Source organism: Sus scrofa, chromosome 9, assembly GCF_000003025.6.
Source record: "Sus scrofa isolate TJ Tabasco breed Duroc chromosome 9, Sscrofa11.1, whole genome shotgun sequence".
Lineage (NCBI taxonomy): Eukaryota > Metazoa > Chordata > Mammalia > Artiodactyla > Suidae > Sus > Sus scrofa.
The window spans coordinates 68017156-68041106 of record NC_010451.4 but is presented as its reverse complement, the minus strand read 5'-3'; the positions used below and the strand labels follow the sequence as shown (position 1 = coordinate 68041106).

The window sequence follows — 23951 nt, the reverse complement described above, 5'->3', positions numbered from 1 at the left end:
ATTGGGTGTGTATTTGTTATTTGCCACATTTCTTCTCATTCTAACAATAACCCGATTGTGACTCATCGGGTTCCTAAGAATCTAACATAGTGTCTGTCCATGAGGATACGGGTTTGATCCCTGGCCCCCCTCAGTTGGTTAAGGACCTGGCATTGCCTCAGGCTGCTGCGTAGGTCTCATCCGGTGTTACTGTGGCTGTAGCGTAGGCCAGCAGCTGAGGCTCCAAACTGACCCCTAGCCCTGGAAATTCCATATGCCACAGGTGAGGCCATAGAAAGAGAAAGAAAACAAACAAAAAACCACCAATAACACAGGTATATAGTTGAAAGCCACCCCATTCCCACATTCCCAACCAACTCTAGCCCTCATTCTTGTGAACTTTATTCTATCCACTTATTAGGTGTGTTCAGTTAGATTTTTCCCATACTTTACCATTCGTTGCTTTACTGATGTTTATTGAATGAATATTTATATCCCTCCATGACTAAGAAAAAACAGGACAACATAATTTTCACCCTTTCCCTGGCTTCTTCCCTCTACTCCCCCCCACCACCGCTGCCATTCACACATCCACACTGCTCTTTGTTTTGAAAGATACCACACCTGATCTGCACAGCAATGCACCTTACTCAGTTTTATTTTCCTTCTACTCACCACTCTCACAGGTTGGTAGTGGTGTCGGTCCCCAGGTTTTATTTGCTCGGCACCAAACTGTTTTGTTTCCTTTCATCGTGAAGTTGGCATTACAGGTAAAGGTCACCGAATCACCATGTCTGTATGGTGGTCTAGATATTCTACTTTTGTGTCCCCCTAGTACTGTGGGCTCAGGGCAAATAGAATTTTTATCGTAATATTCACAGACAGGAGCAGCTTTATCCCAGAATCCATTCACTTTGTCTTTACTTATACAAAAAAGAATCCTTTCTCCAATGAGGCGGAAGGAATTCGAACAGCTGTACCTCACCACAGAGTTAACAGGTATGGGACCAGAAAAATAACTATTCCGTCCATTTTTGATAGCGGGAGGAGGGTCACAAAAAATCCCTGCAAAATAAAAAAAAGAAAATATGTCATCACATTGATCATGACAAGATTTGAATTTAGGTAAACGACCCAAATATAGGTCACATCACTTTTTCAGAAATAGACTTAGAAATGTGTATAATTTCTTTCTTACTTACATATATTCCCTGCCTATCCCGAACTCCTAAATTCTTACCTGTTTCTTGCTTCTCAGAAAACAAAACAATGTAGGACTATAAGCCATCTTGACCAAACAGTGATAATGAAACAGAATGTATTGAATAACTCTGTGTTTGATCAACTTTAAAAATGAAACAAAAGCAAACAGCACTTGAAAATAACACGTTAATGCCATACTAATCTCACGTGGAGTGGCGCCATGGACAAATGAAATGTGGGTTCAGTAGACCTGGTTTCAAATCCCCGCAGTCATTCAATAGCTGTGTAACTTTAGGCAGGTCTTACCCTCTTTAAGCCTCAGTTTCCTAGTCTAGTATAATTCAAGGTCGTAATGAGAATCCAGTGAGATAAATGTACCTGAAAAGGGGGCAAGTACAATACCTGGAACATACTAATTATGCAACACCTGTTTCAATACACAACAGAGGCTACAAGTAATGACACCACATTCTCTCCTCTATGAAAGTTCCTGCAGCCTCACTGCAAGTCATTGGTCATCTTTTGATTGTTGGTCCCCTTTGAAAAGCCACAGGAAGTGATCAGAGGTTTGGAATAATGATCTCATATCCTTTGTTTACTTGTCCTAATGGGCATGAAGAATTTTAATTGTTCATAGCTGTGTTGGTATATGACATCTTTCCTGAGTGAGTTTCAGAATAAAGGAAAAATCGCCAACCTCCAAAACTTCTGGTTGATTTCCATTGAGCTCCAAGAGTTGGTGATCAGGTGAGAAACTGGCATAAGAAGACACAGCCAAACCATTTCAGCACATCAATGCTACTCATTTTCAGTAGGGGTAACTTTCGAGAGACTTTATCCTTATACACACAGAATACTCAATACCATATGCAGTCAACTAAATAAATTTAGTTTTGGTCTGCATTCTAGAACATACAAAAGAGTGGTATATATATATATGTTCAAAGCACATATATTGATAAGACTTTATAATTAATAAATGCATGAGAACACACCCCAAATCAAGAGGCACAACCCCTACTAGATTATTTTTGCTTTCTACTCACGTTCACAGACAGGAAACTTATTATTCCAGAGTACTCTCATTCCTTCTGAGACACACTGACTAGAAGATGAGCCATTTAACCGGTACCTTAAACAATAAGGGGCAGCAAATCATCACCAGCGCAAATCATTTCTCGGTCACATGGAATTAATCACTTCTCTCAAGAATATAGTATAAATGTGTTCTACTTTTGTAAGCATTTCAGGCTTAAGGAAAATGTCCAAGATCGAGAATGAGCTCAGCTATGTGAAGACCAGGCCGTTTAAAAACACAGAGAAAAAAATCCTAACAACTCGTACTTTTCTTGAGTTCTCTCTTTCCTCTTTGGCATCCAAAGGTCAAGATTCTCTTCATCATTTAGAAGGAAACAACCTCAATTCCTAGTGAAGGAAACATCAAAGATCTCGTTCCCTAAGCTTGCCTCAAAGAACTCCTCTCACTGAATCTCCATCACCTACTCAGTCTCTGTAATAGAAGCGTAAACTTCTGACAACTTTGCTTTCTCATATGATGAAAGAACAATCCTTAGCATTGGTTGGCCATGCATAATACACACACTTGGAGAAAATCAATGGGATTTGCTTAATAACAGACTTCTTAATCATAAAGTGTAGAGAAAAGGAAAGAAAAAATCAGAGAGATGAAAAATTTAACCATCTTTAGAGATCACACTTTGCAATGCTTATCTATGGATCAGAGGCCCCAGTTCAGCCCCCATCATCTCACACTCACCCCTCATCACAAACAAAGGAAACCTCTGCCCCAAGCTGGAAATTAGGAGGAGCTACCACACGACCGTTGAGAAGCTGGTTTGGAATGGCATCACACGATTTCACTAGGGAAAAAGAGACAAGGCTGGCACGTGAAGAATCAGGAAACAATTGAGTTTCCTTAAGATGGAATAGACCTTTAGGCACCTTCACATTTGGGGGCTGAACGGCTCCAGGTTCCCAAGGATGTACACTGCACAGAGTTAGTTCCAATGAGAGCGTAGCCAGGCTCACAGCTGTAGGACACTTCCTGTCCAACTGTAAAGAATTCCTCATCCATTTTGTTATAATTACCATGGTGGATATGAGGAGGTGGTAGACACCCTGAGGAAAGAATAGGACCAGAGGCCTTTTATTTCTAAAATAACTTTCTTCTCTACAACCTAAGCCAATTTGGGGTTGCCAGGAGTGGGATGAAGTGGACATGTCAACTCTCCTACATGTAAGGCAGAGACTCTTTTGCGTGAGGTGCAGCGGGGCTAACGTTGTTACCTCTTTTAGCCATGATGAACCTTGCAGCTGTGTGCCTTCTGCAGTTTGACCTACACCAGGACACATTACTCCCACTGATCATTTTCCCATTTCATTTAAATGGACATCCTCTCATGAATATTGTAGTCAAGGGAAAATGATAATGCCTTTTTTTTTTCCTTTTTTTTTAGGGCTGTACCTGTGGCATATGGAGGTTCCCATGCTAGGGGTCCAATGAGAGCTGCAGCTCCCAGCCCACACCACAGCCACAGCAACCAGATCTGAGCTGTGTCTGTGACCTACACCACAGCTCATCGCAATGCCAGATCCTTAACCTATGGAGCAGGACCAGGGATTGAACCCATATCCCCATAAATACTAGTCCAGTTTGTTGCCCCTTAGCCACAATGGGAACTCCTTATAACGGATTTTTACCATCAAACTCTCCTCTTTCTTCCTGTTCCCCAAACTACTGATGAAGTCTCTGAGCCTTGTGGGAGCAGATCGCAAAGTTGCCAGGTTTTTAGTAAGTCAGACATTGCACAATAAGAGTAGAGGAGAAAGGGAGAATGAGGGAAGAGACTCAATCTTAATTCTAGCCTTATTATATAAAGGTTGCATTTTTAATAGGTAAGTGTTTAATATATACAATAATTTGAATAAATTGTAGATTGGCCAATTTCCCCCATTGACCTGGCCAATAGAATTGAGAGTTTATTTTATCCCTATTTAAATAAAATCTAATCATATATTATTTTAATCATGTAAAAATCTCTGATCATTGGCTCTAGTCTGATTTCCCCTACATTGGCATATATCTAGCACTGTCCCAGAATATAGTAAATTTCCCACCTCTTAAACATTTAGATACCACTTTCAAATTCTTTAACCAGGCTATCCAACCACATCCACTATCCTTATCCTCCTCTCCTCATAGATATCATATATCTATGCCTCTAAAAGTCTCATTTTATTTCTAGAGCCCCAAAGTTTTATCCCAACTCACCCTTGGAGCACCTTGGCAGTGGAGGATTCCATTCACCGTTTAGTTGGCACCACACTATGTTGCTGCCTTTCATGGTAAAGCCAGGCTTACACGTAAACATCACAGAATCATTTAAGGAAAACGAACGCCTAAATCCAGATTCCATAATTCCATTTTCAACATCTGGCATTGGGCATTTGACTACAGGAATACACTGAGGGGGAGGGCTGCTCCAGATGCCAACTTGATTATCTTTGCTGGTGCAATATATTGACTTCTCACCCACAAGATCAAATAGCTTTTTCCCATTCTTCCCAACATGGCACTCATAAGTAACCACCATTCCATAGTAAAAGTTCTCGTCATTGCCGTAAAAGTCTCCATTGGGGATGGCTGGGGGTGACTCACAAGGAATAGCTTTTTGGGAGGAGGTAGGAAAAGAGAGAAGGCATTTAAATGTTTTACTTTCTGGGAATTTTGTCTTAATTCTTGCAAACTAAACTTCCACCAAGCCGACAATTAATCTATATTGTTGAAGTCTCAAAGATGGTTCTAAATGGGAAGCAGCAAAGTAGGAAGATAGATACACAGAACTGGCTTGATTTAATAAAACTGGTCTCCAGTCCCCACCCCCAGAGTACAGAAAAACTGTTACAAAAGGCATCTAGGGTGAGGTACATTTTACTTGGAATAAAGTTGGCAGTGTGTAATTTTGTAGTACATTTTAAATTCGACAACTTATTCACTATGAAATAACTTATCTTCAAAGCAAAGTGTAGTGAGATTGCGGGCATGAAAAAAGATAAGCCAAATTTCTGTGTCCAGAACTACTTAAACCAGGTGTAACTCTCCTCGGTACTTATTTTGATGTATAGATGCTTGCTTTCCCTCAACAAGGGCACAAGAGGAATTACCTGGCCTGAATAAACGGAAAACTTTACTCACATTCACAGATAGGCATGTCCTTATCCCAGGTTACAATATTGTCTGAGATAATACATGTAGCAGATGGATCACCAATGAGTCGATATCTAAAGACAAAGAGATGAGTGATCATCTCCCAGCTGGACATTTTAGGAAAGCCCCTTAAGCTCTTTTTCCACTGAAAGAATGGCCAAGAATAGAACATCGTGTATGACAAGTAATGGAGACAGACTAAGGGCTCATACAAAAGATTCAACAATCTAAAGACAAGTGAAATTTGACCTCCTGGTCAGTAATGCTGAAGATTTAAAACTGGAATAAGAGTGGCCCAAACTTCTTTCTAAAAGATTCCTAAGGATCCTTTCTAGTGGGTAATGCTGAAGCATTGTCTCTGGAGCCGATCAGAGAGGTGATTCTGTTTTTGATTATCTTTGTTTTAAAGTGGGTGGCATTTACTCAGCCTCTTTTGGAAGATGGGGGATTTCTGGCTGAAACTACTATTCTACTATTCATGTACTCTGGAACTGTCTCCTGCCAACTCACCCTTTATTACAAGAATATGTAATTGTTGACCCAAACACGATACCCATGGGTGCGAGGACAGAGCCATGGAGGAGTTCTCTAGGACTCACACATGATTTGCCTATAAGGGAGAACAAAACAAAACAGAATTTGGGACTGGGATTTGGGGGACTTTTGTGTTTTATATTAAATTCCAACCTGACTGGACTCGCTGAATAGCCTATTTGTGTTTATCCAAATAAATTTTTGACATTTACAGAAATTCTGTCTTTCAAAGCATAGTCCATAACGCTGTTAAAAGCACACAGTCTGTTTTTCTGAGCATGGATGCAAACATTATTTGTAGTCAACCATAATTTAAAGTCTCTGTTTACTTTTTTTATATTGTCAATTGATGACAACATCTACAAAGTTTGTGGCTCAAAGAAAAACCTCACAATCGTTATTTCTTTTCTGTAACTCATTCTCTTGCCCCTGCCCTTAATTCAACTGATCACCAGGTTTTTGTGACTGGATTCCAGAAATCTTTCTCTAGACCAGCAATTTTGCCACTGCTACAATTTCCTATTGGATCGCTGAGCAATAAAACATATCTTTCTAATGCTGGTCGCCATTGGTCGAGTACATCTTCTATACCACCGAATACGTTATCTTGCAGAAGTGCAAATGGGGTCATGCCACTCCCTACACTTAAAAACTTACAAGGACTTACCACTGTTTATCGGAAAAGAATGCATGGTTCATCACAGTTAAGCTCCAATCCATTTAATCAACTACTATTCCTCACTGTGTACCTTATATTCCAAGCACACTGAATTTTTCTATTTTCCAAAGACATCTTGTTCTTCCATTCATTTGTGTTGGCATATTATACTGTTTCCTCTGTCTGTAATGCCTAGATTTCCCTTGTCTCCTAGATAGTTTTCTCTATGATGTCATAGTATTTTATCTCCATGAATAAAATAAATTATACCACAGTATAGTGCTTGCTTTGCAAATAATACAGGAGTTCTTCAAAGACAGAGACTACCAGATTAATTTTTATATTTCTCCCACCCCATCAGCCAGACTGCTTCATACTTAGTGGTTACTCAAAAATATTTATTGAATTGAAAGGAGTAAGAATGAGGCGAAACTAATACTCCTTGTATACAAACTTCTAGGTTCACACAACCCAGTACAGAGTCCATAGAACAAGGATATGGAAATTATAGGATAAATAGAGTTGGTCAGCTGTGATGGCAACCCTAATACTAAAAACCCTTAAGAGTAAAAGAAAATATGAAGAACATAGGAGCCCCCTTAATTTGAAATTACTTACTAATTTGCTTCTGTTTTATTTTGAATATAGCAGGTTATCTCATAGAGACATGGTATAGACTCAAGATTCCTCTATTACAGATTACTCACGTTTACATAATTGCTGAGCATCTGACCACTTGGAGGTCTCTAAGCAGGTGATAGAGAATGACCTCTTGGTATACCCAGGAAGGCACTCATAGTCCCAAGTTGTCCCAACAGCAAACTCAGACTGATCACTCTGAATTTTAGGCTTAGCAAAAGGATACTTTGGCAGGAATTTACACTGACCTAGAGACAAAGACCACAGGAATATCAAAACTAAGAGTGACTAACATCTCTATTCTGCTTCTGTTTTGTCACCACTTACATTGACAACTTTGATCTTTAGGAAGTAAACCTAAAATCTCATTACTTGTTGGAGCAAAGAATATACATCTTACAGTATGAATATATATACACAGAACTCAGGCGTTCAAAGACTTTTTAGGATCAACTTTGAAGGAAGAGCTGGAGAAAATCAATTTTTAATAAAATTCCATAAAGACCACGGAGTTGTTCCATCTTCTTACAACCTTATAAATAAAAACCGAACCTTACAAATAAAAACTTTTCTGGGATAGCACAGGAAACGAGTGTGTCAAAGACCTTGTAAGCTGATCACATCTATGATCCTCTAAAACTACTTTAATGAATTAACATTACTATCTCAGTCTTTAAACCTTTAGGTCCTAGCAAGAAGAAAATAGGTGTTAGTTATTATTTTTCATTACTTTATTCCATTAACCTAGAAGAGTTTTATGCCCCCAAAAGAGTTTAATAAATACTTCCAGATGGGTACTAGATAAAAAGAGTCAGTCATTTCAAGACACTTCCCTGTGACTTAAAATAATGATGATGATAATGATGATAGCTACAATGATGATGAGAAAACAAATCTTATTCTAGGAGATGGGTAAGAAACTGCAACACCCACATACCTGAGGAGGTACCTAGAAAAGACTTTTTTTTCAGTATGAAAGAGAATTAAACTCTCCACTCCAGAATGGTGGTATATTTAACTATCAAATTTATGTCTCCTTTTTCAAATAAGTCTGAGACAAATATGGTGTCAAAGATCAAATATAGACTAACTGACACGAAGGCAAACACAGAACTCCCAAGGGTACAGCCAAGGCTCAGCCTTTCTGCAGCCCAACACTTCTGTTGGAGAAGTCAAATAGATGGGATCTAAGAATAGCCATTACTGATAGGGCTCAATTCTCACTGTAGGTCTCCTATCTCTTTCCTCAGCTCCTTTGGTTTCCTCCATTAACACCTATAAATGTCCAAGTTCATACCTTTGCAAAACAGCAAGGCTCAACAGGGAAAGTCAGGGCTTGACCTCAATGAGGACCAACCTCATGACTGTCCTTATTTGTACCAATTCATTCTAACCAAGTGATGTAACCTGCAATTATCCACTCTGAATAAGGACAATCTCCACAAGCTGGAAGATTGCTTTGAATTTACAAGATTTAATCAGTAGCAATGACATGGACTAAGAGGTAACTAAGATCTTGAAGCAGCAAAAGTAGAAGGGTACTTTATAACTTGACATTCAGAGGTAAAAGGAGATAAGAATCACACTTTGTGGATAAGAAACAATGGGGAATTCTTATCTCCAATAAGGAGATTTAGGGATTCTCTCTACTGGGGGCACTAGCTCTTATTAGTAATGAAATTGCCAAAATCCCTGGTTATAGGGCAGACTTTCCAGCAATCATGTTCTCTTCCATATCAGAAAAGGAAAGTTAGTCTATGAAACACTAAGTAACATGAGTTTTCTTAAGGGTCATTTGACCCTCTTCACATCTTTATCTTTTTAAAACCAAGAGTAAAAATCAGTGTAGATCATGACTGGATCTAAAACAGAAGATAGTGGTAAAACATTGACAGATACATTCCTCCAACTGTGTTAAAAACTAACTAGGCAAAGGAGTTTCTAGATAACAGATTTGGATCTAAGGGGATTTACCCGGAAAGGCTTAGAAATCCATTTGAAATGAATAAAGAACAAATACATAGGATAATAAAAATAAAACTGAAATTGAGGCTGGAAAGCAAGTAGGAGGAGAAATTATTATTAAGAATGAGAATTATTATAATCAAATATCATAACACCAGGATTGCTGGCTATTTGATCATTTTTGAATGGCAGGTATGCATATTAACCAAGGTCCTGTCTTAAGCATGGAACATGGATCAGTGAACACTGGATGCAAGGCCCCCACCCTCCTGGAATTTCTATTCCAATAAAGGGAGGCAGACCATAACTAAATACCAATAAATAAATAGATAGTATGAAAGGTAATGAACAGATTGATGTAATGCACTGGAAAATGGAGGGGACAGGCTGGCATACGACTTCAGTTATGATGGTTAAAGAAGGCTTGTGAAGAGGAGACATTTGAGTTATAATTGAAGGATAAGAAGGTGCCAAGTGCTGGGTAAAAGTGTTTTAGGCAGATGCCTAACAGCAAGGATGGATTTACTATGCTTTAGGGATAAACAGAAGGCAAGTGAGGCTGGAAGGCAGTGATCAGAGTGGTATGGGATTGAGTCAGGAAGCCCAGCAGGATGGGTACATAGGGCTTCTTAGGCCACAGTAGGATGTCTGGACATTACCCTGAGTGGAAGGCATTGCAGAGTTCAAGCAAGAGAGTCACTGATTTAACCTGTAAAAAGAACAGCATTTGAAAGTTTCGAGAATAAATCTTAAGAGTTATTATCAAAAGGAGAGAATTCCTTTCCTTTCTCCTTTTCTTCTTTCTTTAAAAAAAAAAATTGTATCTGTATGAGAAGATGGATATTAGCTGAAACTTTTGTGGTAATCATTTCACAATATATGTAATTAAACCATCATGCTATATTCCTTAAACTCATGCAGTGATGTATGTCAATTATTTCTTGATAAAACTGGAAAAATGTGTGTAAAAAATGAATAAAATAAGAATAATAAAAAACAATGCAATGTATAATCACTCTGAAAAATAAAATACTTAAGTATAAATCTAAAAAAAATTGTCTTGCACCTGGGTGGAGAATGGACTTTTAGATGTAGGGAGTGAAGTCTGGAGCGTATTACAGAATTCAGACCAAAAAAATGACACTTGGACACAGGGAAACAGTGAAAAGTTGATGAATTTGGAATATATTTTAAAAGCAAAATTGGTAAGACTTTGTTGTACCAGATGTAGGGCAAAGGGAATTAGAGGATTTAGCAGTAGTTTTTAGTCTTTTGACTTGAGCTACTTGATTGATGGTAATACCATATACTAAGACCGGAAAGGAGCAGGTGTGTGTGTGGGGGGTGTGGGGTGTGCAGAATTGATTCCACCTTAGACTTGGTATAATTAATACACTCAATGGACATCAAGATGGAAATGCAATTGGATATACAAATTTGCCCCTGAGGAGAGAGCTCAGGGCTATAGATAATACACATTTGAGTCATCAACATATAAACAGCATTTAAAGCCATGAGACTGGATGAGAGCTCTTAGGAAGAAGGTATGGAGAAAAATAGAAGAGGCTGAGGGCTGAGCCCCAAGACTCTAAAATATTAAAGACAGGGCAAAAGAGACTAAGGAGGTACAGAAAAAATATAAAGGAATTTCCTGTTTTGGAAGATGAGAATTAAAACTGTTTTAAGAGGAAGGGAGCAGTCAGCTTTTGCTGAAAGACTGAGAAGAATAAAGATAGAAAAATGACCATTGGATTTGTTAGCAGATGGTCAGTAGTAACCTAGCTGAGAGTAGCTTCAGGAAAATGATGGGGAAGGAAGCCTGTCTGGAGTGGGTTAAGGAGATCAAGAATTGTAAGAAATTTTGCTGAGAAGGATGAGAAGAGGGATGCCAAAGTGGAGTTCCATTGGGTCATGAGAAACCTCCTCCCCCAACCCAAGAGGGGATGCTCTGGAGCATATTTAACTGCTGATGGGGGTCCTCCAAGGGAGAGAGATGCAAATGAATGATACAATACAGGGGAAGCAAAGTCCTTGCAGAAGTAAAGCTTGTGCACAAGCAAGAGGGGCTGGAATGTGATTATGACTACAGATTGAGGAGCTGACTTTTGCCAGGAGATAGGATGCTTTTTCCATTGTTAAATGAGGAAATAGAACTTTCTTGTTGAATTCCTCATTATGGCTGGTGCTAGGGATTCATCAGCCCATAAGAGCAATAAAGGCTTTCCCAGAACTTGTATTCCAGTGAGGGAACAAACAAATAAATAAATAAGAAAGTTTTATATGATGGCAGGTGTTCTTTGGAAAACAGAAAGAACCCAGAGATTACATGGAACACAGTGACCTGGGGTATGGACTGCTTCAGGTAAGAGTCAGAGAGTCAAAGAGTGACAGTGGAGCTGAGACCTGAATGTCAAGGAGACAGGTAAGGGATAGTGGCAGGAAGAGCATTTTAACAGAGGAACACCTAGTGCAATAGCTAAACAAGCATGACCATCTAAAGAATAGAAAGAAGGCCATTGTAGCTGGAGCAGAGATAGTGAGGAAGGAGTACAGAGAATTTCAGAAAGAGGAAGAGGCCTCTAGCTGAGGTTAAGAAGCATGGCTTTTAACCTAATGTGATGGGAAGTCCTCAGCAGCTATCAAGCAGAGGAGAGAAAGGATCTGAGATCTCAGATGGAGGAAGATGATTAGAAAATAAGGGAATTCCTATTTAATGATTTTGTTTTCTTTCTTTCTCTCTCTCTTTTTTTTGTTTTTGTTTTTTGTTTGTTTGTTTTTTTAGGGCATATGGAGGTTCCCAGGCTAGGGGTCAAATAAGAGCTGTAGCTCCTGGCCTATGCAACAGCCAAAGCAATGCCAGATCCTTAACCCACTGAGCAAGGCCAGGGATCGAACCCTCATCCTCATGGATCCTGGTCAGGTTTGTTAACTGCTGAGTCATGATGGGAACTCCTGATTTTGTTTTCCTAATGTTGGATGAGGTGACGCTGTTAGTCAAGGCAGGAGTGAAGTTGAAGAGTGCAGGCAATTTGAATTTGTTTATGCAAATAGACAGAAGGAGAAAAATGAAATCACTCTGAGAAGGAAATTTGCTTCCCGTGAGACTTTGCTCATAGCACTGTGCTCTATAAGACACTTGCTTCAGAATCTTCCAGCATGCTTATTAAACCTCAGCCACACCTCAAACATAGGAATCTCTGGAAGGTGACATGGAACCCAGAAACCTGCATTTTCAAAAGGCACCATAATTCCTCAAAAAGTTAAAAACAGAACTGCCACATGCTCCAACAATTGCACTTCTGGGAATATATACAAAGGAAATGAAAACACTAACTTGAAAATAAATATGCACCCTCATGTTCATAGCAGCATTGTTTACAATAGCCAGCACATGGAAACAACCTAGGTATCCGTCAATAGATGAATGGATACAAGAAGTTGTGGTGTATATATATAATGGAATATTATTCAGCCATGAAAAAGCAAGAAAATCCTACCATTTACAACAACAGGGATGGACCCTGAAGGCATTATGCTCAGTGAAATAAGTCAGAGACATACAAATAATGTAGGATCTCACGTGTGGAATCTAAAAACAAAACCACAAAACTCATAGAAAAAGATCTGATTTGTAATTACCAGCAGCTGGGGGTGGGAGGAGGGAGAATTGGAGGAAGGTGGACAAAAGGTTCAATTTTTCAGTTATAAGAAAACATAAGCACTGGTGAGGTAATGTACAACATGATAACTATAATTAACATGTCAGTATGATACATAGGAAAATTGTTGATAGAGTAGATTCTAAGAGTTCTCATCACAAGGAGAACATTTTTTCTTTTTATCTACATGAGGTGATGAATGTTAACTAAACTTCTTGTGGTAATCATTTCACAATATATGTAAATCAAACCATCATGCTGTATACCTTAACCTTACATAGTGATGTATGTCAAATATTTCTTAATAAAATTGGAGAAATATGTAATACATACATACATTTTTTAAGAGGCATCTCAAGAGTTTCTTAAGCATGCTCAAGGGCAGGAATTGGCCAAAAGCTAAGGAATGGTCTGGGGAGGGTACAAAGTAGGAGCAAAAGTCAGGAGGAGGCGTGGGCATAGCATGAGCAAAGGACCCTGGGGTGACTGTCAGGCAAGAAGGTGAGCAGTCCATTCATGATAGGAAACAATGGGGAATCAGGAGGGGCATGCTTAGGTCAGATCCAACTACAAAAGGCTTGAAAAGTTGAGGACATTAGATATTTTTTGAAGTCCACAGGCAGTAGGAACCCCTTTCAGATTTTTGAACAACAGAGTAGAACAATGAAAAAAAAAATTTAATTTTGATTTTCACCATTGGGAAGGTTAAAGACTGGTATAAGAATGACCTGTAGGAAATGAGGTTGTTACACAGGTAATCATAATGAGTAGAATTAGAATACTGGTGTAAGAATGCTAAGACAAAAACAGAAGCACCCTAGCTGTGACAGCTGACAGATGGGTACACCTGATCTTCAACATGCCTGGAGTTACGTGACCAAGGAGGGTCCTGCTCTGGTCCTGGAAGGGGATGCTCTGGCATCCTTAGGAAGGGATAACAAACGGGCAGGGCGCATGAAGACATTGATTTTCAATTCATAATCCTCTCTGAAATTTAGAAATAGGAATGGAATACTGGCAACAAGTCAGATATGTTAGAGAAAGCTGTAAAAGTGCATTTGTTGAAAGAGAGTTCATATGTAGGAGAGAGAGAGATGAAGATAATGGCTTGGGGAAATGGTCAGTTAAGGGTCAGGAGAAAGTTAAATGTCAGGAAGCAGACAAAGTGGGTTGTAATAGAACCAGTGTATGCAGTCTCCCTTAATAAGCTGGAAGTGGTTAAGCTTACATGTTGGCTCCATAAAATCAGGTCCAGACAGTCATCTTAGTACTGACTTTTAGCAGTATCACCTAACTTTCATTTGCCTTATTTCATCTGATATCCAGGGCAGCTCAGAAAGGTAGAGCTGCTCATCACAAGCTTGGTTTTACAGATGAAGAAACTGAGGCTCAGGGAGCTATGGACTTGCCAGAAGTCACACAGGTATTGAGGTCTGCATACAGTAAACTTCTTAATAAACTAGGAATCCACTGCACTCTGGAAATTGACTGTGAGACCCATCTTATCACCAAGACACTCTAATCTTAACAAATTACAATACTTGTTTCAAATTAAGCCAATGTGGAGGAAAAAAATGATAGTAAATATTGATCCCTTCTGGAGCCCTTGCCATTTGTGTTACTCACATAGGGTCATAACACAAAGGACTGTAGTTTTTATTCATGCATCAGCTTTTCTAAACTCTAGGTGTTTATCATTTAAGATCTCTTTACCAACATCACATCGAAGTTCAATATGTGTACATATATATTTGCATATATATATGAACCATGTCTGGGAATCAGACATTATTCTTACTGTGGGAAGGCAGCAGGAGACTGTGCAGCTTTTACTAGACAGGAGCGAGTTCTGTGTATGCAGAAACTCCTGCGCCAGCGGAGCATGCAGCCCAGTCTGAGCTCATCATTGTAGGTTTTTGGACTCGTAGCCCACACGCAGGTGTTAGCGCTAGCAGACCTCCGTCACAGAACGCTGAGTATCCCCGGAGTCCCCGGGGGGGTGGGGGTAGGTGGGGACGGGGGAGCCCTGAGGGCACTGAGCGGGCATTCACGCCAGGAGCCAAACCTGCAGATCCTGGTGATGCAGCCTGCAATTCTGGTGACCCCAGACCCGGATGAGCGAGTGAAGACATTCAGGACGTCTTCGGGAGTTCCCCAAAGCAGGGAGAGGCAGGCAGTCGTCCTGCGGGGCTCCCTCGGTCTCACGTTTGACTCCGCTTTGCATCGCAGCCCAGAGGTCGTCCCTGCCCCAGACGCATCCCTACCTCCGTGCTCCCACTCCCAGCTCACCGAGGACCCCTGGCACGATGAGAGCCAAGAAAACCCAGAGGGGGCCGGCGGAGCCCATGCCACGGCTCCAACCCCAGCGGCGTGATGCGTTCTGAGACCCGCGAGCCTCCGGCAGCTCCGGTAGGACAGGGCAGGAGAAGGCGGCAGCTGCAAACAAGAGAAGGTGGGCCCTTAAGTAGTATCTAGCACCACGTGCTAACTTGAACGCACACCTGCCGGCAGCTGGGGGCGGGACGCCACGCGGTGAGGATGACTGAGACTGCTACAGGTTGGGAGGGGCTGGTGGGCGGAGGAACTCTGACCCAGTCTCTCTCTCAGACGCTAGTCTTCAGGGCACTGGCTATCCAACTTTTTTTGACAGCGCAGCATAGTGCATCCACTTTCGCCTCTCTGGAGAACTGAAAGGAAAACCCCAAAAAATAGCATTCACCTTTATTAATATACAATGCTCTATTCTATTCTATCCTTTCCTTTTAAAAATTCTGATTCGGATTCTCTAAATTCATTTAAAAAGTCTTTAATATTTCCAACTCTTATTTATTTATTTATTTATTTATTTATCACTTTTTAGGGCTGCACCAGGGCGTGTGGAAGTTCCCAGGCTAGGCAGGCTAGAGACTGAATTGGAGCTACAGCCGCCGGCCTACCGCACAGCCACAGCCAGGCAGGATCTCAGCTGCATCTGAGACCTACACCACGGCTCACTGAGCAGGGCCAGGAATGAAACCCATACTCTCATGGATGCTAGTCAGGTTGTCAACCACTGAGCCCAGAAGGGAACTCCCTCCAACCTTATGTTTTAAAACAGTTTATTTAGAAAGGAGAGTAGGAACAGCAGCCACTTCTGCTCTTTTTCTTTTAATTTCCAAAGAAAAATTGCAAGAATAATATAAAGAATTGCCATATACCCATCCCCAAGATTCTCCAAATGTTAATATTTTACTGTATTTTCTTCTCTCTCTTTCTGGATATTTAGATAGATATAGGTAGATAGCCATAGTATAGTTATATATATATATAGATATGGGATATTTATGCATACATTTTTGTGTATACAATTATAATTATATAATTTTTGTTTTACTTTGAGATAAGTTACAGACATGATACCCTTCATCTAAATACTTTAGTGTGTATTTCCTAAAATCAAGAACACAGTCTTGGGGAGTTCCTGTCGTGGCACAGTGGTTAACGAATCCGACTAGGAACCATGAGGTTGCGGGTTCGGTCCCTGCCCTTGCTCAGTGGGTTAACGATCCAGCGTTGCCGTGAGCTGTGGTGTAGGTTGCAAACTCGGCTGGATCCCGCGTTGCTGTGGCTCTGCCGCAGGTCGGTGGCTACAGCTCCGATTCGACCCCTAGCCTGAGAACCTCCATATGCCGCAGGAGCGGCCCAAAGAAATAGCAAAAAAGACAAAAAAAAAAAAAAAAAAAAAAAAAAGAACACAGTCTTGCATAACTAGAGTGCAATGAGCAAAAACAGGAAATTAATATATTACCTAAGGGACAGACTGTACAGATTTTTCCAATCATCTTAATTTTTTTTGTCTTTTTATGGCTGCACCCATGACATGTGGAAGTTCCCAGGCCAGAATCGAATCCGAGCTGTAGCTGCTGGCCTACACCACAGCCACAGCCACGAAGGATCTGAGCCTCATCTACGACCTACACCACAGCTCACTGCAAGGCCAGATGCTTAACCCATTGAGCCAGGGCAGGGATCAAACCCGTGTTTTCACAGATAGTAGCTGGGTTCGTTAGCCCTGAGCCATGAAGGGAACTCCTCCAGTCATCTTAATATTCTTTATTATAGCAAATGCAGGTGCACGCCTGCATATGTGTACACACACACAAACACATGCTTTTTTTTTTTTTTCTTCTTCAGGATCATTCTAGGATCCTGCATTCATTTGATTGGGTTTTCTTCCTAATTTAATATAGAAAAAGTCCTCAGTCTTTTTTGAACTTGACATTTTTGAAGAATACACAGCAATTATTTTTGTAAATGATTTTTAAACTAGCTATCTATTGCATAGTAACAATTTAACCCAAACTCACTGATTTAAAGCAAGAATAAACATTTATTATCTCAATTTCTGTTCAGGTATTTGAGAGCATCAGCAAGGTGGTTCTAGCTTGGGATCTTTCATGATGTTGCAGTTAAGACATCTGCCAGAACTACAGTCACCCAAACATTTAACTGGGGTTGAAGGATCCATGTCTAAGATGACCCACTCATATGACTATGAGCTGGAGTCTACATGACCTCACCATGTGGACCTCACCCTAGGACTATTTGAATGTCCTTGTGACATGGCAGCTGGCTTCCTGTAGAACAAGAGCAAAAGACAGAAGCCACAATGTTTTTCCTTTCTTTCTTTTTAATTTATTTTTTATTATAGTTGATTTACAATGTTCTGTCAATTTTGGCTGTACAGCAAAGTGACCCAGTTATACATATTAACCTCCATCATCTTCCATCGTAAGTGACTAGATAGAGTTCCCTGTGCTATACAGCAGTTTCTCATTGCTTATCCACACCAAAAGCAATAGTTTGCATCTACTAACCCCAAACTCCCAGTCCATCCCACTCCCTCCCCCTCCCCCTTGGCAACCATTAGACTGTACTCCAAGTCTATGAGTTTGTTTCTTTTCTATAGATAAGTTCATGTGTGCTACATTTTAGATTCTAGATATGTAATATCACATGGTATTTGTCTTTCTTTTTTGACTTACTTCACTTACTATGAGAGTGTCTAGTTCCATCCATGTTACTGCAAATAGCATTATTTGTCCTTTTTATGGCTGAGTAGTATTCCATCATGTATATATACCACATCTTCTTAATCTATTCATCTATCCATGGATATTTAGGTTGTTTCCATGTCTTGGCTATTGTGAACAGTGCTGCAATGAACATAGGGGTGCAGGTAACTTTTTTGATGAAAGTTTTGTCTGGGTAAATGCCCAGCAGTGAGATTGCTGTGTCATGCAGTTGTTCATATTTAGTTTTCTGAGGTATCTCCATACCGTTTTACATAATGGTTGTACCAGTTTACATTCCCACCAACAGTGAAGGAGGGTACTCTTTCTCCAAACCCTCTCCAGCATTTGTTATTTGTTGACTTGTTAATGATGGTCATTCTGACAAGTGTGAGGTGGTACCTCTTTATAGTTTTGATTTGTATTTCTCTAATAATTAGTGATGTTGAGCATTTTATCATGTGCCTATTGGCCATTGTATGTCTTCTTTAGAGAAATGTCTATTCAGGTGTTTTGCCCATTTTTTAATTGGGTTGCTGGCTTTTTTGCTGTTGAGTCATACAAGTTGTTTGTGTATTTTAGAGATTAAGCCCTTGTTGGTTGCATGATTTGAAACTACTTTCTCCCATTGCATAGGTTGTCTTTTTGCTGTGGTGGTTGTTTTTTAAGGTTTCCTTTGCTGTGCAAAAACATAAATTTCATTAGGTCTCACTGGTTTGTTTTTGTTTTTATTTCTGTTGTCTAGGGAGATTGACCTAAGAAAATATTTGTAAGGTTGATGTCAGAGAATGTTTTGCCTATGTTCTCTTCTAGGAGTTTGATGGTGTCTTGTCTTATGTTTAAGTCTTTAAGCCATTTTCAGTTTATTTTTGTGGTGGTATGAGGGTGTGTTCTAGTTTCATTGATTTACATGTGTTGTCCAGTTTTCCCAGCACCATTTGCTGAAGAGACTATCTTTTCCCCATTTTATATTCTTGCCTCCTTTGTTGAAGAGTAATTGACCATAGGCATCTGGGTTTATTTCTGGGTTCTCTATTCTGTTCCTTGGTCTGTATGTCTGTTTTGGTACCATACTGTCTTGATTACTATAGCTTTGTATTATTGCCTGAAGTCTGAAAGAGTTATGCCTCCTGCTTTGTTTTTGTTTGCTTTGGCAGTTCTGGGTCTTTTGTGGTTCCATATAAATTTTTGGATTCTTTGTTCTAGTTCTGTGAAAAATGTCATGGATAATTTGATAGGGAATGCATTGAAACTGTACATTGCTCTGGATAGTATGGCCATTTTAACCATATTAATTTTTCCAATTCAGGAGCATGGGATATCTTTCCATTTCTTTGAATCCTCTTTAATTTCCTTGATTAATGTTTTATAGTTCTAGCATATGTCTTTCATCTCCTTGGTCAGGTTTATTCCAAGGTATTTAATTTTGGGGGTGTGATTTTAAAAGTATTGTATTTTTATAATTCTTTTCTAATTTTTCATTGTCAGTAAACAGAAATGCAACTAATTTCTGAATGTTAATCTTGTATCCTGATACTTTGCTGAAATCATTGATCAGTTCAAGTAGTTTTTTTAGTGGAGTCCTTAGGGTTTTCTATATATTGTAGTATGTCATCTGCATAGAGTGACAACTTTACCTCTTCTCTTCCTATTTGGATGTATTTTATTTCTTTCGTTTGTCTGATTGCTGTGGCTAGGACTTCCAATGCTATGTTGAATAAAAGTGGTGAGAGTGGGCATCCTTATCTTGTTCCAGATTTTAGTGGGAAGGCTTTTAGCTTTTCTCCACTGAGTTTTATATTGGCTTTGGGTTTTTAATAAATGGCTTTTATTATGATAAGGTATGTCTCTCTATAACCACTTTGGTAAGAGTTTTTATCATGAATGGATGTTGGATATTGTCAAATGCTTTTTCTGCATCTATTGAGATGATTATGTGGTTTTTTGCTTTTCTTTTGTTAATGTGGTGTATGATGATTGATTTGCATATGTTGAACCATCTTTGGGCACTTGGGATGAATCACGCTTGGACATGACATATGATCTATTTTATATGTTGTTGGATTCAGTAGGCTAAAATTTTGTTGAGAAATTTTGTGTCTGTATTCATCAATGATATTGGCCTATAATTTTCTTATTTGGTATTATCTTTGTCTGGTTTTGGTATTAGGGTGATGGTGGGTTCATTGAATGTCTTTGGAAGTGTTTCAACCTTTTGAGAAAGTTTAAGAAGGATAGGTGTAAGTTATTCTTTATATGTTTGGCAGAATTTGCCTGAGAAGCCATATGGTCCTGGACTTTTGTGTGTAGGGAATGTTTTATTACATATTTGATTTCATTTCTAGTGATCAGTCTGTTCAGTTGATCTATTTCTTCTTGATTCTCTTTTGGAGGGCTGTATGTCTCTAGAAAGGTGTCCACTTCTTCTAGGTTGTCAAATTTGTTGGCATATAATTGTTCATAGTCTTCTCATGGTTTTTTGTATTTCTGCAGTATCTGTTGAGATTTCTCCTTTTTTATTTCTTATTTTGTTTCAGTTCTTTCTCTCCTCTTCTTGGGGAGTCTGTTCAGAGGTTTGTCAATTTTGTTTACACTTTCAAAGAACCAGCCTTGGTTTTATTGATTTTTTTTTTGTATTGTTTTTTGAATCTCTAACTTCCTCTCTGATCTTCATTATTTTCTTCCTTCTGCTGGCTTTAGGTTTTAATTGTTCCTCTTTTTCTAATTCTTTTAGGTGGTAGGTTAAGTTGTTGATTTGAGGTTTTTTCTTCTTTTCTGAGAAAGGCCTGTATCACTATGATACAGTTTTTGCAGCATCCCATAGATTTTGAATGGTTGTGTTTTTGTTATCATTTGTCTTAGGGTATTTTTTTTTAATTTCCTTTTTTGTTTCCTTGTTGACCCTTTGGTTTTTTAGTAGCATGTTGTTTAGTCCCTCTGTAGTTAGTTTTTTCTCATTTCTTTTCCTGTAGTTTATTTCTAGTTTCAAGCCTTTATGGTCAGAGAAGTTACTTGAAATGATTTCTATACTATTTAATTTGTTGAGGGTAGTTTTGTGCCCCAGTGATCCTTGAGAATATTCCACGTTCACTTGAAAAGAACTTATATTTTGATTTTTTGGGGATACAATGTCATGAAAATGTCAATTAAGTCTAACTTTTCTATTGTGTCATTTAGGATCTCTGTTGCCTTATTGATTTTCTGTTTAGAGGATCTGTCCATCAATGTGAGTGGGGTGTTAAATTCTCCTACTATTATTGTATTCCCATCAATTTCTCCTTTTATGTCTGTTAGTATTTGTTGTATGAATTTGGGTGCTCCTATAATAGGGGCATATATATTGACACAATATTTTTCATAATCTGTTCTCAGAACCCACACTATATTATTTTCACAATATCTATTGGATACTGTGATATCTAATTATGTGTCAACATGACTGAGCTATTAGGCACCCAGATATATGGTCAAATATTTTTCTGAACCTTTTTGTAAGGGTGTTTCTGGATGAGATTAACTTTTTTTGGTAACTGATACATTTATCATTATCTTTTCCCAATTTTATGGAGATAAAGATGATATATGATGTTGTATTAGTTTAAGGTACATAATGATTTGATATATGCATATATTGCAAAATGAATAGCAGAGTAAGTTTAGTTAATATATATCACCTCATGTCATTACAGTTTTTTCTAATAATTCCTTTTAAGTTTTATTTTCTCAGCAACTTTCAAATATAGAATACTGTATTTTTAACCATAGCCATCTTGCTGTACATTATATCCTCAGAACTTATTTATCTTATAACTAGGAGTTTCTGCTTTGTGACCCTCTTCCCCATTTTTCCCCACTTCTCACTCCCCAGGTTTACATCCACCAGTATGTTGTTTCCATAAGTTTGTTTGTTTGTTTTTTAGATTCCACATGTAAGTGAAATCATATAGTACTCGTCTTTCTCTATATTGCTTGTTTTGGATATTAACCTCTTATTGGTCATAGCATTTGCAAATATTTTCTCCAATTCAGTAGGTTGTCTTTTTATTTTGTTGATGGTTTCCTTTCTTCTGTGCAAAAGCTTCTGTGTTTAATTAAGTCCTATTTATTTATTTTTGCATTTGCTTCTTTGGCCTTAGTAGACAGGTCAATTTCTAGTCCATTTCTTCCTGATTCAATTTTATAGGGTTGTATGTTTCTAGAAATTTGTTGATTTATTCAAGGTTGTTCAATTTGTTGGCATATACCTATTTGTAGTGTTCTTCTATGATCTTTGTATGTCTGTGGTATTAGCTGTTATTTCTCCTCTTTCATTTCTTGTTCTAGTTGAGTCCTCTTTCATTTTTCTCAATTAGCCTCACTAAAGGCTTATACATTTTTTTTTATCTTTTCAAAACAACAGCTCTTGGCTTCAATGATCTTTCATTGCTTCAATGATTTTTCATCCTTTTTTTTCTGGCCTCTTATTTATTTCCTCTCTAATATTTATTATTGCCTTCCTTCTGCTGACTTCGGCCTTTGTTCTTTTTCTAATTTCTTAACATGTAGCTTAGGTTTTTATCTAAGATCTTTCTTCTTGGTATAGTCAATTTATCACTATGAACTTCCCTCTCAGAACTGCATATTTTGCATTCTATAAGTTTTGACATTTTATATTTCCATTTTAAATTGTCTAAATTTTTTTTAATTTCTCTTTTTATTTTTTGACCCATTGGTTTTTCAGTGTTATGCAATTTTCAGGGTTTTTTCTTATAATTTATTTCTGGTTTCCTACCTTTGTGGTCAGAAAAGGTGTTTGATATTATTTCAAACATCTTAAATTTATTGACTTGTATAGTGGCCCTATAAATGATATATCCATGTGCATTTGGAAAACAAAGTGTATTCTGCTGCTGTTAGAAAGAATGTTCTGTAAATTTCTGTTGAGTCTATCAGGTCTAACTTTATTTATTTATTTATTTATTTATTTATTTATTTATTTATTTATCCTTTGTCATTTTAGGGCCGCACCTGCAGCATATGGAGGTTCCCAGGCCAGGGGTCAAATTGGAGCTGTAGCTGCCAGCTTACACCACAGCCACAGCAACTAGGGATCCAAGCTGCATCTGTGAACCATACCACAGCCCACCACAACACCAGATCCTTAACCTGCTGAGTTAGGCCAAGGATCAAACCTGCTTCTTCATGGATACAAGTCAGGTTTGTTAACCACTGAGCCATGATGAGAATTCCTAACATGTTATTCAAGTCCAATGTTTCTTGATTGATTTTCTGTCTAGATGATCTACCTACTGCTGAAAGTGGGGTGTTGAAGTCTCCTACAATTACTGTATTTCTGTTTCTCCCTTCAGTTCTGTTAATATTTGCTTTTATATTTAGGTACTCCTATGTTAGAAACAGAAATACTTATAAATGTTATGTTCCTTTGTTGGATTTACCTCTTTATCATTATATTTTGACCATCTTTGTCTCTTTTTTATAGTTTTTGACTAAAAATATATTTTGTCAGATAAGTATTCTGCTTTCTTTTGGTTTCCATTTGCATGGAATATCTTTTTGCTATCCTTAGTTTTTAGTGTGTGTGTGCCCTTAAAGCTGATATGAGTCTCTTGTAGGCGGCATAGAGTTGGATCTTGTTTTTTTTTTTAAACCTATTTAGTTGCTTATGACTTTTGGTTGAAGAATTTAATCAATTTACATTTAAAGTAATTATTGATAGGTATGGACTTATTGCCATTTTGTTAATTATTTTTTGACTTTTGTAATTCTATTGTTCCTTTTTTCTCCTTATCTCTTCCTTTGTGATTTAATAGTTTTCTGTAGTGGTATGCTTAGGTTTTTTTTTTCACCTTTTGTGTATCTTCATAGGTTTTTGTGCTGTGGTTACCATGAGGCTTATATAAAACAGCTTATATTTACAATAGTAAATTTTAAGCTGATAGAAGTTTAAGATTGAATACATACTAAGGTTCTGTATTTTTATACTCTCTTGCCCATGTTTTATGTTTTTGATATTACAATTCACACATTTTACCTTA

General features: G+C 38.4%; 1 protein-coding gene and 1 long non-coding RNA gene across 2 annotated transcripts in view; one reads left to right on the top strand and one right to left on the bottom strand.

Moving 5' to 3' along the window:
• CR1 (complement C3b/C4b receptor 1 (Knops blood group)) overlaps positions 1-15434 on the bottom strand; it is a 106490-nt gene extending 91056 nt beyond the window's left edge. The window contains 9 exon segments of the mRNA XM_021063334.1: positions 655-1044; positions 2229-2314; positions 2960-3062; positions 3145-3321; positions 4475-4870; positions 5399-5484; positions 5921-6020; positions 7310-7489; positions 15155-15434. Of these exon segments, the coding sequence (XP_020918993.1) occupies positions 655-1044; positions 2229-2314; positions 2960-3062; positions 3145-3321; positions 4475-4870; positions 5399-5484; positions 5921-6020; positions 7310-7489; positions 15155-15212 (1576 nt within the window). The 5' untranslated portion in view covers positions 15213-15434.
• The window catches only part of LOC106504947, a 30449-nt gene continuing 21725 nt past the window's right edge, over positions 15228-23951 (top strand). The window contains exon 1 of the long non-coding RNA XR_001298911.2: positions 15228-15317. This is a non-coding gene — a long non-coding RNA (uncharacterized LOC106504947). The remainder of the gene's footprint in view (positions 15318-23951) is intronic.